The sequence below is a fragment of the Lampetra planeri genome, chromosome 52, assembly GCF_965212315.1.
Source record: "Lampetra planeri chromosome 52, kcLamPlan1.2.h2, whole genome shotgun sequence".
In the NCBI taxonomy this organism is placed as follows: Eukaryota; Metazoa; Chordata; class Hyperoartia; order Petromyzontiformes; family Petromyzontidae; genus Lampetra; species Lampetra planeri.
In genome coordinates, this window is record NC_136158.1 from 7,565,082 (window position 1) to 7,580,366 (window position 15,285).

The 15,285-nt window shown below is 48.2% G+C and overlaps 1 protein-coding gene across 2 annotated transcripts in view; it reads right to left on the reverse strand.

Moving 5' to 3' along the window:
* XRN2 (5'-3' exoribonuclease 2) overlaps window positions 1–6,335 on the reverse strand; it is a 37,072-nt gene extending 30,737 nt beyond the window's left edge. For both annotated transcript variants that reach the window (XM_078617004.1, XM_078617003.1), the window contains exons 1-5: window positions 6,162–6,335; window positions 3,499–3,626; window positions 3,168–3,279; window positions 2,018–2,129; window positions 780–838 (exon numbers count right to left, since the gene is read on the reverse strand). In XM_078617004.1, coding sequence (XP_078473130.1) covers window positions 780–838; window positions 2,018–2,129; window positions 3,168–3,279; window positions 3,499–3,626; window positions 6,162–6,236 — 486 coding nt within the window. In that variant the 5' untranslated portion in view covers window positions 6,237–6,335. The remainder of the gene's footprint in view (window positions 1–779; window positions 839–2,017; window positions 2,130–3,167; window positions 3,280–3,498; window positions 3,627–6,161) is intronic.
* Between the last annotated feature and the right edge of the window lie 8,950 nt (window positions 6,336–15,285).

Sequence of the window (15,285 nt, forward strand, 5' to 3'; positions counted from 1 at the left end):
TGATCGTGTCCGCGAGCACAAGTCAGATCTGAAACACGGCAGAACTGATTCTTCGGCCGTTGCCGATCATTGCTACAACTCGGTGGGCTCTCATGAAATTGTCTTTTCTGAGACCAAGGTTCTCTGCAAACCTCCTGGCTACCATCAAAGGTTTGTACACGAAGCCATACAAATATACAAACAGACATAATTTCAACCGTGATGATGGTTACAAACTGAGTAATCATTGGAAAGATGTGATTAACCATGCAAAAAAGATTTAACTACACTTATTTGGCCAATCTTATTTGAGAGACAACTATTACAGGTTTACCATGTTCAGTTGTTTTCTCCTTGTCACAGGTTGAGTCACAAACCGTACCTCTCCATAACAAAGGCTCACCCTCTTAAGCCTCACCTTACCATATTAATAAAAAGTGTGCTGTACTTGGCCCTTCCCCCCTCTCCAACCATTATATAAACGGAGTGGTAGCTCCTGCAATCTTTCATTTACTTGATACAGCTGTCGTGGCTGTATCAAGACGGAAGCTTGTGTTGCCTCCGAAACGTCGTGATCTTTATTTTATTTTTTATTTTACTTTTATTAATTTTAATGTTTTACCTACATGACTTTACCGAAAAAACCTAAGAATATGAATCCTTGCAGTCACGAAAGCTTCAAATCTAGAATTAGGACTCTAGAAGACAGTGGCCATCAATGTTCACCGCCACCACATCAGGGTTAATGAAAGGGTGAATGGAGTTCAGGCAGTGAGTCCTGGTGGCAGGGCAGGACTCACGGGGGTGATGCAGTTGCTGTCGAACCTCTCCTTGGCCTCTTCCGGAGGGAGAAAACCACCTGGGGTAGCGGGAAAAGAGACGGAGATTATCCTGGCAGTGCTCCGAGTCAACGGGTTGTGGTAGTCACTGCACGTAAGGTGAAGGGATATAGGGGTAATAGCAGTGTCATGAGCGTATAGAGTTAATGTCGTGCAACCGGGGGGGGGGGGGGGGGGTGTCGTGGCCGAGCGGTCGCACGTTCGCCAGTTGTTGTAGAGGTTCGTGGTTTTTAATCCTGCAGGCCACCCTGGTTATTACAGCCAGTGTTTAATAACCATAAATATCCGAGTTGTCTGCTCGCAGTGAACGTCGAAGGTTCCCTGACATCATTCACAAGGGTAGGCCATTGTGCGACGGCATCATGGTTCAAATTTGAAAACTTATCCGCAAATTACTCAATTGGAATCACACTTAGCAACTATTGGCAAATGACATGCGCCTGTAAAACCGCGCCTTCGTAATTATTATAGGTTGGCTGATGTGTATGATGGATGGGTCTGTATGTGTACATCTATGTGCGTCCTTGTACGTGTATGCGTGTGTCTAGGTCCTCGTGTCCATCTCTGGGTGTCCGTGGATGTGCCAATGTGTCTGCGTATGTGTATCCGTGCCTGCGCATGTGTGTCTGTGCATTTGTATGAATGAGCATCCATGTGCGGTAGTGTGGGGAGCGGTAGTGTAGCGGTTAGTGCCCTGTGCTACGAACCTGGCGACTCGAGTTCGATTCCCGCTCACAACCAACATCGGTGACGGTTATCTTTACCGGTCCTGGACCTCCCCTAGGTTGACTCAGCCTAAAATGAGTACCTGGTGCAGTGTGTAAAGATGGCTACTAGGGAAACAAAGCAGGGGGATTTTGTCTATATGTCCGAAGGTTGTGTAGTGGTTAGCAAGCTGCGCTACGAACCCGGCAACCCGAGTTAGATTCTCGCTCACGGCCATCAACACCAGTGACGATTATCTAAACTGGTCTTGAGCATCCTTGAGGTGGACTATGCATCGGCGCTGAGGAGAGACAGCCATGCCTGGTGCTGGCCACCCATTCCCTCATGTGCCATTCCAGACTTCACAGGTGCTAACAGGACTTGCCCCGAAATTTATGTTAAGGCTACACGGGGGATCTTTGTCTTCGTTTTGTGCATGCGTGTGTCCATCGCTCGTCATCCATGTGTGTGCCTTTGCGTGCGTCATTCCGCACCCTTCAGGAGGATCTCCTCCCGGATTCGCTTCTTGTCATCCGTCATCTCCTGCCCCTCCTTAGAGGCGCGAAACCGGCGTGACCGCTGCTGGTTCATCTTGGCCCGGGGAGCCTGAGACACACACGCGTAGACACACGTAGCGATATCCATAAACACACACACACCAACACATATCTAGGCAGTCACACACAAAGACAAAGATCCCCATATACCCTTAACAGACTTGCGGGAAGTGCTGTGAGCGAGCACCTATGAAGGCCGGAAGGGCACACGAGGGGGTAGGTGGCCAGCACCACGCTCAGCTGCCTTTGTCTCCGTAGTGGTAATATTTACACATCGCACCAGGTATTCATTTTAGGTTGAGTCAACCTCGGGGACGCACAGGACCGGTTCATATAATAGTCACTGGTGTTGCCCACGAGCGAGAATCGAACTCGGGTCACCGGGTTCAGAGCACACCGCGCTACCCGCTATACTACAGCCCGAGACATACACGCGTAGACACATGTAGAGATATCCATAAACACACACACAAACACACAGCTAAACAGTCCCACACATACACACAGCCACACACAATTCAGCCAGACAGGCCAGCCTGAATCTTACAAGCTGGAGCAGGAGATACACTAACACACAGAAATATAATCACACACAGCCATTTCCAGTCATGCACACAGAAACAGACACACATGAGTGGGTATATAATCAAGCAACCACCTCGTGTGTAGGCGAGCCAACAACAAGAGAGCCATTTCCGGTTGCCTGATCTTATCCTGCCGATTGGAGGATAGAGTAGAGGGCTGCACCCACCTCATTGTGAGAGAAGCCAGAACTAGTACACCTATATTCCAGAGATCCAGGAGGTACCGATTCAGCTCCCGACCGAGGAATGATAGCCGGTCACTCTCCTCCCTTCCCTAGGGAGTGTTCGGACGTTCCCAGCGGGCTGGCCATAGCGACCGCATGTTGTTTCTAGAGGAACCCCAAAAGGAAGTTGTCTCCTGGCTCCGCCGCAAGAAGTTTATTAGCCAGGGGACGTTAAGAACCCTCATCTCCTCGGGGCCTCCGGAAAATGCTCCCGTTAGCAGAGCCCGCGAGAGCGGCCACCGTGGTGCCTGCGAGCGCGGTGAATGGAAGCTCACTCACTACGCCATCGATGGCCATGTACAGCAGGCGGCGGGGCCGCACGATGCTGAAGAGTCGGTCGATGTACTCGAAGATCGCCACCATCATCTCATCCTCGTTCTTGGGCGCCGGCCTGGGTGGTGGGGGGGGGATAAACGTGGTGTGGCTCGTCTTGGTTGAGTACGTGTCGGTGCAGGTCGCTGCGATTCCATGGGAATCGGCGCGACTTGGGTGTGATGAGAGGTGGCAATACTCTGCGTGACACAGCATGGTGAGCCTTTGACGAGGGTCGTCCTGTGTGGCTCGGATTTGAGGTGGAATGGCATTGGCTGTGCTTGGTGTGGGCTCTTACTTGTCCTCGGGGTGCGTGCACGGGTGGATGATGCCATTCATGTCCAGGTAGAGGTTGTCGAACTCGACCTCATTGGGGTTGGGCTTGCTCGTGTCCACGGGGATGCGGACGCCATTGACCTCCCGCAACTGCATGGCACGCACCATGGCGAGATCGTGGTCACGACGTACGTAGCCCAACACACGAGGTACAGCGCCACGACTTCACGTACATTTCACACACTCTGGTCCATATCTAGGCAGGAGCACGCAGTCCCTACTTCAATGGATGAGATAGAATTCAATGAAAAGCAGCCAGGATGACTTATACTCCAACACTCACCGATTTACTTTGGCCACTCGCCCTCTGGCAGCCAGCCACCTCCTTATCACTCTTCTATGGCTACTACCTTGAACTTCACTCATTTGATTCCCATGCATTTAGCTCATTGATTACTCAACCGATGTTGAGGACAATCTACGAGACCGACTGCTTTTTTTCACCCGTACCGTGTTCAACACTTAAGAGGTCACAACACACTCACTCACAAAATACACTCAAGTCACTTGTTCACCACACTGCAGGTTACGACGCTTCTATTTCTGCTTCTTCCTTCACACTGCTTCACTTTGAAACTCCCTCCCAGTCTCTTTTCCCAAACTCTAATAATAATAACCTCGGTTCAATAAAAAAAAGTGTTAAATCTTGTCTACGAAAAATAGACAGTGCTGTTTGTTACTGACCATTTGATATCATGGGCCTTAGGCCTGTGCTGAATTGCTATCACAACTATTGCCAAAGACAAAGATCCCCCTGTTGGGGCAAGAGCTGTTGCGAGTACCTATGGAGGCCACCATGGCACACGAGGGGGTGAGTGGCCAGCATGATACCTAACCGCCTTTGTCTCCCCAAAGGCGATGTTTTACACACTGCACCAGGGACTCATTTGAGGCTGAATCAACCTAGGGGAAGCCCAGGACCGATTCAGATAATAGTCACCTGGTGTTGGCCGTGAGTGTAAATCGATATCGTGTCGCCAGGTTCGTAGTGCAGCGCACTAACCGTTGCACTACCGCTCCTCACACAACTATCACCAACCACTACCATCATGACCATCAACATCATAACCACCATCAATCACGACTATCATCATCGTCGCCGTCTGTCTCTACCACCACCATTCGGGCCGGTTACACGGTCGCGTGTTCGCCGCTCGTGACAGAGGTCCGCGGTTAAAGACCCACGGTCGCCACGGTCAATAGTGTGGGCCTTTGTGTTCCCGCGTCACTGTACACTTTTTTAAGTATTCGCAAATTATGTAAACTGTGAAAACACACAAGACCGTTGGCCCCCCGAATGTGAAACGAACGCAAATTATAGCCGTCTGTGAAACGCAGCAGCCAGGGGCGAAACTCCCGATGACAACGGGGGGGGGGGGGGTGCAAGATCCGACTGTGGGCCCCCCCCTCCTCTCCCGACTCACTTTTACTGAAATAGCTACGGATGGTTTTACCCCTATACAGTAATACTGTAGGCCATCACTATACTGTATATATTATCTTAGTTGCACCGAATATGGGGTTGAGAGGAAGAGTCTCGCAGTGGCAGTGTTAATAAAAAATAAAGTTAACAATACTCACAATCAAGTTATCATACGTCTTGCTTCCATGCGTATGTCATTGAGCAAACCAGCCTGGTCGGTGTTCAGTAACAAACACCAGCAGTAGCGCTACCATATTTTAAGCTGTGTATATTTCGGAAATGTTTTTCATTTGTAACAATGTTGTTTTTTTTGTATTCATGGTTAATTGTTGGAATATTTTTTATATAATAAATGTTAACATTTTTGTTACTTGTTTATCTGTTGATTCGGGGCCTCCTTGTGGCCCACTGGTCCCCGATGTGTCGCATTACGCTGCCACAAACCCCCACCCCATCGTAGGGGCCCTCACAGCGGCCCCTTGCTTCGTCACGATAGCCGTGCGCTGCGTATAAAGCAGTGGGGTTCTTTACTGCAGCCTTGCACCCCTTTGGTTCTCAATCTTTTAAAAATGTGTTAACAAATACATAGGGTTTGATGAAACAAAAGAGTTGTACCTACGTGCCCGTGGTTCATTTGTTTCGATGATTACCTACTAAAACAAATCTGCCAATGTCTCGCACCCCCAGATAGGACATCTCGCACCCCCAGGGGGTGGCGTGATGGGTTAAGAAGAACCGCCGATGTCAGGGATGGCGCGACTATCAAATTGCACTCCATTCTCCACGACACCAACGATCGTGCGGTGCATTTTGCACCGCACGATCTACAACATCTGGGAGGCCACCAGCATTGTGTCCACGCAAGCCCAAATCTGCTGATGATGCACCAAATGTCGAAACCGGTCAAGCGTTTTTCCTTGCGCAGAGCCAACGCTTGCCGGAATTACGGCACTCGGAAAATAAGGCCCGGCGTGGCCGACGGGATGCGTAAATGAACGCCCTGCTGATGTTTTAGTCGGACACGCGTCTGTGGAAAGGAGGCGAGTCGCCTTCGGCGCGACTGCGTCTGTTCGCCTTCCTTCGCGAGGCAGGCGCCGTTCTTATTTCGCGGGACGCCCCCGTCGCGACCACGCCGCCCACGGAGCCTAAGAAACCGCCTGGGCCTAGCCGCCGAGGCGTCGGTCGGCGCGGTGCTCGCTCACCTTCTCCTCTACGCAGTTCACCACGATGGAGGGGTACTTCTTGCTGAGCCACCTGAAGAAGGCCGGGACCCCCATTGCTGCTTCCCACTGTGCGAACGAGTTTCTCTCTCGGCGCCGCTGTGACCACCCCAGGCCGGAAGAGACGACCTCACCTTTGACCCGCAACCTCCGCCCGCAACCCGAGGCTTTGACGGGAAATATATTTTTTTGTACATAGATTCAAAATTACGCAATTAAAACCTTGAATTACAACGCTGGCTTTGAAATAATATTTTCGTAATAAAAATAACATTTCTGTTCATGCCATGAGGTAATAAAAAAACTATTTTGAAAGAGGCTCATGAATAAACATGAGCCGGCTTAGACGTAACGCCATTGGTCATCGCCGCCGTCTTAATTGGTCACGATTTTCCCGCGTTTTTTCCTCCCGCAACTGCCCAATGAGCTCCGCTCGCGCGGGGTGGCACGTGGCCTTGACGGCGGGGCAAACAACGCAACGACGACGACCAATCGGAATACAGCATTAAATACACTTTTAAACAGGTCCCTGCGGGGTGGGCTGGTAGGAACGAACAAATGAATGGCTATAATAAAATGAAATGGCGGGGGTACTATACGAAGGGAGAGTTTGAGGCCTAGTTCTAGGCTTTAGGCCTAGCTGTAGGCTTTAGGCCGCTGTGAGTTAATTTTTAATTTAAATGTTTTAATTAAAAACTATCTCAGGGAATTATAAGGGAATGTTACTCTTGTTTAGCCAGGAAAGCCTCACTGAGTCTAAAGGTTTTAGTAGGGTCCTGCCAAGTGTTTGCAGTAGGGGGCGATGTTGCTACACCTAATCGGACATCGGACGGACGGACGGACGATATAATCTATTGTAGGCTGGTTCACTTCGTTCCTACCAGTATAAATGTTTTCTACTACAACATCAGAGTGCAGCGCCACATTAAATACGCTCTACAATGACAATAGTTTAAAGCGATTTGAAGCATGTTTTATTTGGGGGGGGGGGGGGGCAGAACTTTGTGACGTCATATTTGAGGGGGGTCTGCCTTTTTGTGACGCTGTGTGACGAGGGGGGGGGGGTCAAAAATCGTCCAAAATCGCGTGACGTCATTTATGGACGGCCCCCTGAGCTAAAAGCTATTTTCCACAGAAGCCCACTAAGGTATCAACTTATTTTTCATAAACGACCAGCCCACCACAAATGATAGCCCAACAAAGTGACATCACTTGGACATATATAGCACCAAAACAATCGAATCAATCTCAACGCAGCAGTTTGAAGCACCTCCAGGCCGAGACGCAGCACCCTCCGTCCCTGCGTGGAAAGCCTTGCGCTCGACGAATGGCGCCAATACTCCGTGTAGGCTGTGGTCCACAGCGACTCTCAATGGTCGCGTTGCTGTGCATTGCAGAGTTCAGTGTCCAACCGGGATGCCTATCTAACAATGAGGGACCGTGCCAATAGCGAACACATCAAACCAGTTCAGCATAAAATTTCGATTTAAAGCTTTCGTGACTGCAGGGATTCATCTTCTTGGTTCTTTCGGTAAAGTCACGTAGAAGGGAAATAATAAATAATAAATAAAACATTATCGGCCACAACGCAAGCAGCCGTCCTCAGGTGAAAAACAGGTCTGTCGGAAAGACAGCGTCTGAATGAACACCACCAGGCTTGGAGCGTATATTTAAGCTGGGTTGGAGGGGGGAAGGGGCGCCTTGACATAGGAATTCGTATATCAAGAGGAATTTAGCATATTTATGGGAAATGCAGATATGGGATTAGTCACTACTTGTGGAATGCGTAGGAGGTGGGGGGGGTTTCAAAGTCAAATTAGGCCCGTGCAGTATGCAGGATTAGCAGCATCAAAGGGAGGGAGTAGGGTTAGCAGTAATAGAGGGAAGGAATTTTAATAGTAAGGAGCTGCAGCAGCTAAACCACCACGTAAATAAACGAAAATATAAACTACATCAGTATCATCAATATACTAAATATAATCTCCAAAAAGCTGAGCTACTAACAGTAAGTCATACATTACAATTCTATATGTCGCAAAAAATATAATATGCCTCACACGGGTCTACCCCGTACTATATACTGCCATAGACAAACCCAACATTAAATTATATACTGCATTACTATACACCACCTTAGACTATACATTGTAATATTACACTATGTATTATTCTACCCACCCTACTGTATACCACACTGCTGTATATTCACTATACAATTACAATACTATATATTACCTTATACATTATATTAAAGATTACACTTTTATACTATTTATACAATCTGCTATACACTATACCATTGACCGTCGCGTGAAAGGTACTAAGAGGAAGCAACGAAATATGTCAATGGGAGAGTGGTGATAGGAGACTTGCAGCGGAGCAAAGAATCCATTCCCTGCGGAGAATAAAATATATATAGTCAATGCCAGTGAGTGGACTGCGGTCTGAAAGTCACCGTAAACGTGAACACAATCAGTTAAGATCCGAAATGGTTTATTACGTCCTTCCAATGATTGCTGAGCCAGAAGCCATCTTCTCGGTTAAATTTGTCTCTGTGTTTGTATATGTGGATCGCCTCATGAACGAATCTCTCATGGTAGCCAGATGGCTTTCAGAGAACCTCTGTCTTGGAGAAGTCAATGTCATGTGAGTCCACTGAATTGTAACTGTGATCTGCCACGGCTGAGGTGTTTGTCCTACCGTGTTTCAGGTCTGCTTTATGTTCACGGATGCGGTCTGAGAAATGTCGTTTGGATTCTCCAATGTAACTGCTACCACAGAGGCAACTTAGTTTGTAGATGCCAGGGTACTGTATGTTTGGAACCACATCTTTTACAGACGGGACCAGATGACGGATTTTATGTACTGTGTTGAATCGGACCTGGATCTTGTGTTTAATCAGGATTTTGGAGATATTTTTTGTGACCCCAGCAATGTAGGGTAAGGTGATGGTTTTGAAAGGCTCCTCAAACAGGATCCTTCTTGATGGTTGGAGTGATGGCTTTGCGGATTGTGTAGTCGGAGTAACCATTAGCCTTAAGAGATTGGCGTACGTGCTTGAGTTCACTGGCAATGTGTTCCTGTTTCGATTTAAAGCTTTCGTGACTGCAGGGATTCATCTTCTTGGTTCTTTCGGTAAAGTCACGTAGAAGGGAAGTAATAAAATAATAAAAATAAAACATAATAAAACAATTCTCACGACGTTTCGGCCACAACGCAAGCAGCCGTCCTCAGGTGAAGAACAGGTCTGTCGAGAAGACAGACCTGTCTGTCGAGAAGACATACCTTTTCTTCACCTGAGGACGGCTGCTTGCGTTGTGGCCGAAACGTCGTGAGAATTGTTTTATTATGTTTTATTTTTATTATTTTATTACTTCCCTTCTACGTGACTTTACCGAAAGAACCAAGAAAATGTGTTCCTGGTCGGAGATGCATTGGGCTCTATGGTGTATAATAATAAATAGTTTAAAAGTGTCATGTTCAATATAATGTATAAGGTAATATATAGTATCGTAATTGTATAGTGAATATACAGCAGAGTGGTATACAGTAGGGTGGGTAGAATAATACATAGTGTAATATTACAATGTATAGTCTAAGGTGTATAGTAATGCAGTATATAATTTAATGTTGGGTTTGTCTATGGAAGTATATAGTACGGGGTAGACCCGTGTGAGCCATATTATATTTTTTGCGACATAGAATTGTAATGTATGACTTACTGTTAGTAGCTCAGTTTATTGGAGATTATATTTAGTATATTGATGATACTGATGTAGTTTATATTTTAGTTTATTTACGTGGTGGTTTCGCTGCTGCAGCTTCTTACTATTAAAATTCCTTCCCTCTATTACTGCTAACCCTACTCCCTCCCTTTGATGCTGCATACTGCATAATGCACGGGCATAATATGACTTTGAAACCACCCCCACCTGCTACGCATTCCACAAGTAGTGACTAATCCCATATCTGCATTTCCCATAAATATGCTAAATTCCTCTTTATATGCAAATTACTTTGTCAAGGCGCCCCTTCCCCCCTCCAACCCAGCTTAAATATACGCTGCCAAGCCTGGTGGTGCCAATTCAGATGCTGTCTTTCCGACAGACCTGTTCTTCACCTGAGGACGGCTGCTTGCGTTGTGGCCGAAACGTCGTGATAATTATTTTATTGTTTTATTTTAAATATTTTATTGTTTCCCTTCTACGTGACTTTACCGAAAGAACCAAGAACAATTGAGCATTGATTCACGCAATCCTGACCGCTGACGAATGTCAAAAGCGGTCCAGAGTTTTGCTCGTATTGAACCAATGCTGCTGAATATGATGCATTCCGAGAAGGCCGTGTGTGTGGCTGATGGGATGTGTAAATATGTCTATTTTAGGGATGGACGGATATTGGAAGTAGCCAAATGGTCTGTATAGTCATTGCACTGCCAAATTAGTGCCACCATGACCCCAGGATCACACTATTTGGGGATACTAAAACGAAAATATTTTTAAACTTGCATTTGATAGGTAAGGCCCACTGAGCTGTGTAGATCTTTTTCAGAAGCGACCTGGCTATCACAAATGATAGCTTAACGAAGTTGCTTATCACGTGGAAATTTATAGCAGTCAAAAACGCATGTTGATTCTAAATGTGGAGGGGAAACTGGAGGACCCGTAGAAAAAAATCCATGCTAACATGGAGAAAGCATGCATACTTACAGGCCGCCAGCGTCGGGATCGAACCCTGGACTTCCTGTATACCAGGCGAGGTAGTTAACATCTCCTAGCCACCGTGGCGCTGCACAGGTGGCGATACTGCGTTGACAGTGGTGCACAAGCGCAATTTACAAAAACTGAACATATTCGTCAACAGCACTGTCGCCCTTCAGAGGGAACATTCTTATATAACCGGCAACCTTCTGGGCATGGCTCCATCATGGACACAGAGCGGTCAGAGATGAATCATACTTGGAGACGTAGCACTACCATATACATCAAACACAGCAGTCCTGGGAGCACATTTATTGAACAATGTTTCCAGCAGAACACATCCATTGCTCGCATGGCCACTTACGATGAATCCGTCCGCTTATTCACTCAATAAAGTCTCAAGACAATTTCAGGAGGGTCCTGTCACATTTTTCGCAGTAGGGGGCGATGTTGCAGCTGCTGGTGCCGTGTGTGTAACCGTAGGGAAGCGGTAGTGTAGCGGTGAGCGCGCTGCGCTACGAACCCAACGACCCGAGTTCGATTCCCGCTCACGACCAACACCAGTGACGATTATCTGAACCGGTCCTGGGCCTCCCCTAGGTCGACTCAGCCTCAAATGAGTACCTTGTGCGGTGTGTAAACATCGCCACTGGGGAGACATAGGCGGTCGGGCATGGTGTTGGCCACCCCACCCCCTTGTGTGCCGTTTCCGGCCTTCATATGTGCTCGCTAACAGCACTTGCCACAACAATATGTTGAACGCTATACGGGTGATCTTTGTATTTGTTACCGTAGTTTGCAGGTGATATCTCGGTATTTGGCCAATACCAATTAAACAATCTTGATTTGAAGCTTTCGTGACTGCAGGAATCCACTCTCTGATTATTTCGGTAAAGTCACGTAGATAGAAGAAAAAATAATAAAAGAACACGACGTTTCGGTCGCAACACAAGCGTCCGTCATCAGGTGAGAAAGAATGATCCGCTGCTATGTGCCTATATAGGCACAGAAGGGGCCACAGCAGCGGATCATTCTTTCTCACCTGATGACGGACGCTTGTGTTGCGACCGAAACGTCGTGTTCTTTTATTATTTTTTCTATCTACGTGACTTTACCGAAAGAATCAGAGATTACCAATTAAAATTTTTTTTTATCCATGCGAGGAAACTGAATGTGCCGGAGGAAAACCATGCAGAGCAGGGGCAGAGAACATACAAACTCCACACAGAGAGGCTGCCAAGTCGGGATTCGAACCTGGTGCCCATCGGTGTGAGCGTCATCGGTGCGTTGCCGCCCTAACTTGAGGTCACGGTGATGAAAAAGCAATTGGCGTTACCCTCTCTAGCAATAATTCAGGTGTTCAGATATTCAAACACCGAATATATACCTATTGCAAGGTATCATCAAGTCTGCATTCACCACACATGCTCGTGGTAAAACATGCAAACATGCTTTGATTTAAAAAAATGGATGCATTGTCCTTCAAACTGATTCGCCTACACTAGAGCTACAGCTTCTTTTATGGCCTCGTCTCACCAACCGGTGTTAGACCAGAGAACAACGCCAAACGACGAACAGCACAAAGGCAATGCAAATATCACAGCATTTATAGCTCGCGTTGAGCAGTTTTATCTTATGGGATCATCTTAATATCTCCTGTATTATTGTCGGGAAGGGTTAAGCCTATTTCTTTTTCATTATTCTGATACCGGCAATAAGGTCCCATAGATATGAGGTCACGATGTTACAAACGATAAAACTATTATTTATTTCACTAGGTAAGACCCACTGAGCTATATAGCTCATTCTCATAAGCGACCTGGCCACAAATTATAGCTCAACAAAGTGGCTTATCACGTGGAAATTTAAAGCCGCCAAATACTCTCAACGCATGTTAATTCTAAATATGGAGGGAAAAACCGGAGAACCGGAGAAAAATCCACATGACTACGGGGAGAACATGCAAGCTCCAAATATACAGGCGTCATGAACCCACGACCTCCAGGCGATGTAGTTAACATCTCGCCACCGTTCATGTGACACGGGGCTCACGAGGTGGTTCAGCGAGGCTCTCGTGGCTGAACAACGACGAGCAACGCGAATCACCCCGAGCCCTCCGCCTCAGGAGTGTCGTCCTCGCGCTCGCCCCGTGACCCCACGCACAGCTCAGGGAACCCCGTGGCGGGGTCGTGGGCACGCGAAAACGCGAGGCCCGCGGCCTCCCCCACCACAATCTCGGCCGTGGTGTGGATGCGCAGCTCCCCCAGGACGTGGCCGCCCCACACGCGGCCCCGCGCGTCCGACAGCGCCGCGTGGACGTGCGCCTCAGGGTTGAGGGTCCCCACGAGCGACACGATCTCCAGGGGTCCCTCCAGGGGCAGCAGCGACCACGAGGCGGGGTCCGCGAACTCCGTCACCTCCTAGAAACGATGTGGGGATAGGGAGGCGAGAGCCGCCAAGTTTTCTCAGGAGGCTTAAGCGGGACACGTGGTGTGGCTTGTAGCCTCCTCCCTTCCCCCTTCGGCAAGCACCGCTCAATTTTACATAGCCACCGTCCCCACCAACACGACGGAGAGCGAGTCGCTCATTAGCTCAGTTTCTTATTCACGTATTAGCTTGTTTTTTCATTCGCCCGGTCAGTCATGCGGTGATTTATTCTACCCAGTCGATGCACGGCTGTTTTCATTCACTCAGCTGTTCAGCCAATCCTGAAGTCCCTGCGTCTTTCATTCTGTCAGTACTCGGGCAAGCACAGGGCGACTCGAATCCGATTCCGATATCGGGGGATAATTTGTCATAACCCAAACAGTCCAAGATCTCACAAAGCAGTTATCATTTGGTCGACACCAGAAACATGATGGTTACGACCTTCGTCATGATTATACTGATGGTAACTTTCTGATCGTGATGATGGTGATACTGATTCTACTTATGATTTTGATCGTGGTGATGGTGATAGTGATTCTGCTCTGGAAATATTGATCGTGATGATGGTGATACTGATTTTGCTGATGGGGATATTGATCGTGATGATGGTGATACTGATTCTGCTGATGAGATATTGATCGTGATAATGGTTATACTGATTCTATGGCAATATTGATCGTGATGATGGTGATACGGATTCTGCTCGTGGCAATATTCATCACGATGATCATAATTCTGCCGATGGTGATTTTGATCGTGATGATGACAACGGTGATATGAAGATGATTATTCAGAGCTGACGATGATGATGGTGGTGGTGGCGTGCGCGGGCCCCGTCTCGCCTCGGGGCTCCGCGCTGCGGGGCCCGGGAGGCGCAGCGTGGCCCCCGTGACGCTGCCAACGGCCGCGAGGAGGAAGGGCGCTTGGAGGCCGCGGCGCGCCACGAGGAGACGCAGCGCGGCCATGGCGTCTTCCCCGGGGCCCACGCGCAGCGCCCACACAGACAGCGCAGAACTCTGCCGCGGGATGCGGCGGTGGTGGTGGGGGGCGAGGCACGGGGATACAGAGAACAACAGCCGCCATTTGCCACGAAGTGTGACTGTAGGAGACTCCAGCAGGCATTCTTCTCATTCAATTTAAAAACGTGACACATTTTTTACTGTTTGGCCGTGTCGGGTGGTGGAGGGTTACGACACATTTATAAATAACGCGGTCTGACCCAAAAACCTTTATTATGGACTCGTCTCATTCTTTGCTGCGGCGTTCGATTAAAGTAGCAGCCGCCGCAGGCTGCAGTTCGTTATCATACTCTTTGGTTCTTTCGGTAAAGTCATGTAGAAAAATAATAGATCACGACGTTTCGATCGCCACACAAGCAATCGTCCTCTATCCCACCTGAGGACGACCTATTATTTTTTCTCTACGTGACTTTACCGAAAGAACCAAAGAGTATGGATTCCTGCAGTCACGAAAGCTTCAAATCAAAATTATTCGTTCTCGTTCAGCTATTCCACGGCATGCGTCGTGGGTAGCTGAGTGGAAGCTTCCGCTCGTCCCAACAACACGGCGTGTGTGCCAGGCTAGGTGCATCTTGAGGCCACGTGAAGTGTCGGTGGCTCGCCGCTGGCATGAGGTCACGGGATAGACCCAGGTGCCATGGGTTGACTGACTGAGATGACTGGCAGATGCACCACCTGTGCCCCCACTGTGTCAACTTGCTGCGTTCTATCTTGATTTGAAGCTTTCGTGACTGCAGGGATCCATACTCTTTGGTTCTTTCGGTAAAGTCACGTAGATAGAAAATAAAATAAATCACGACGTTTCGGGCGCAACACAAGCGTCCGTCATCAGGTGGGAAAGCGTGGCCTGCTGCTGAGGCAGACTGTTTTAAAAGGTCTGAAATGGGTGTAGCCCAATGGTCTATCCGCCTGGCGTTCCGCTCGTCGCAGTGAGCGCCGCTCCTTCGCACTCTTTTGTTG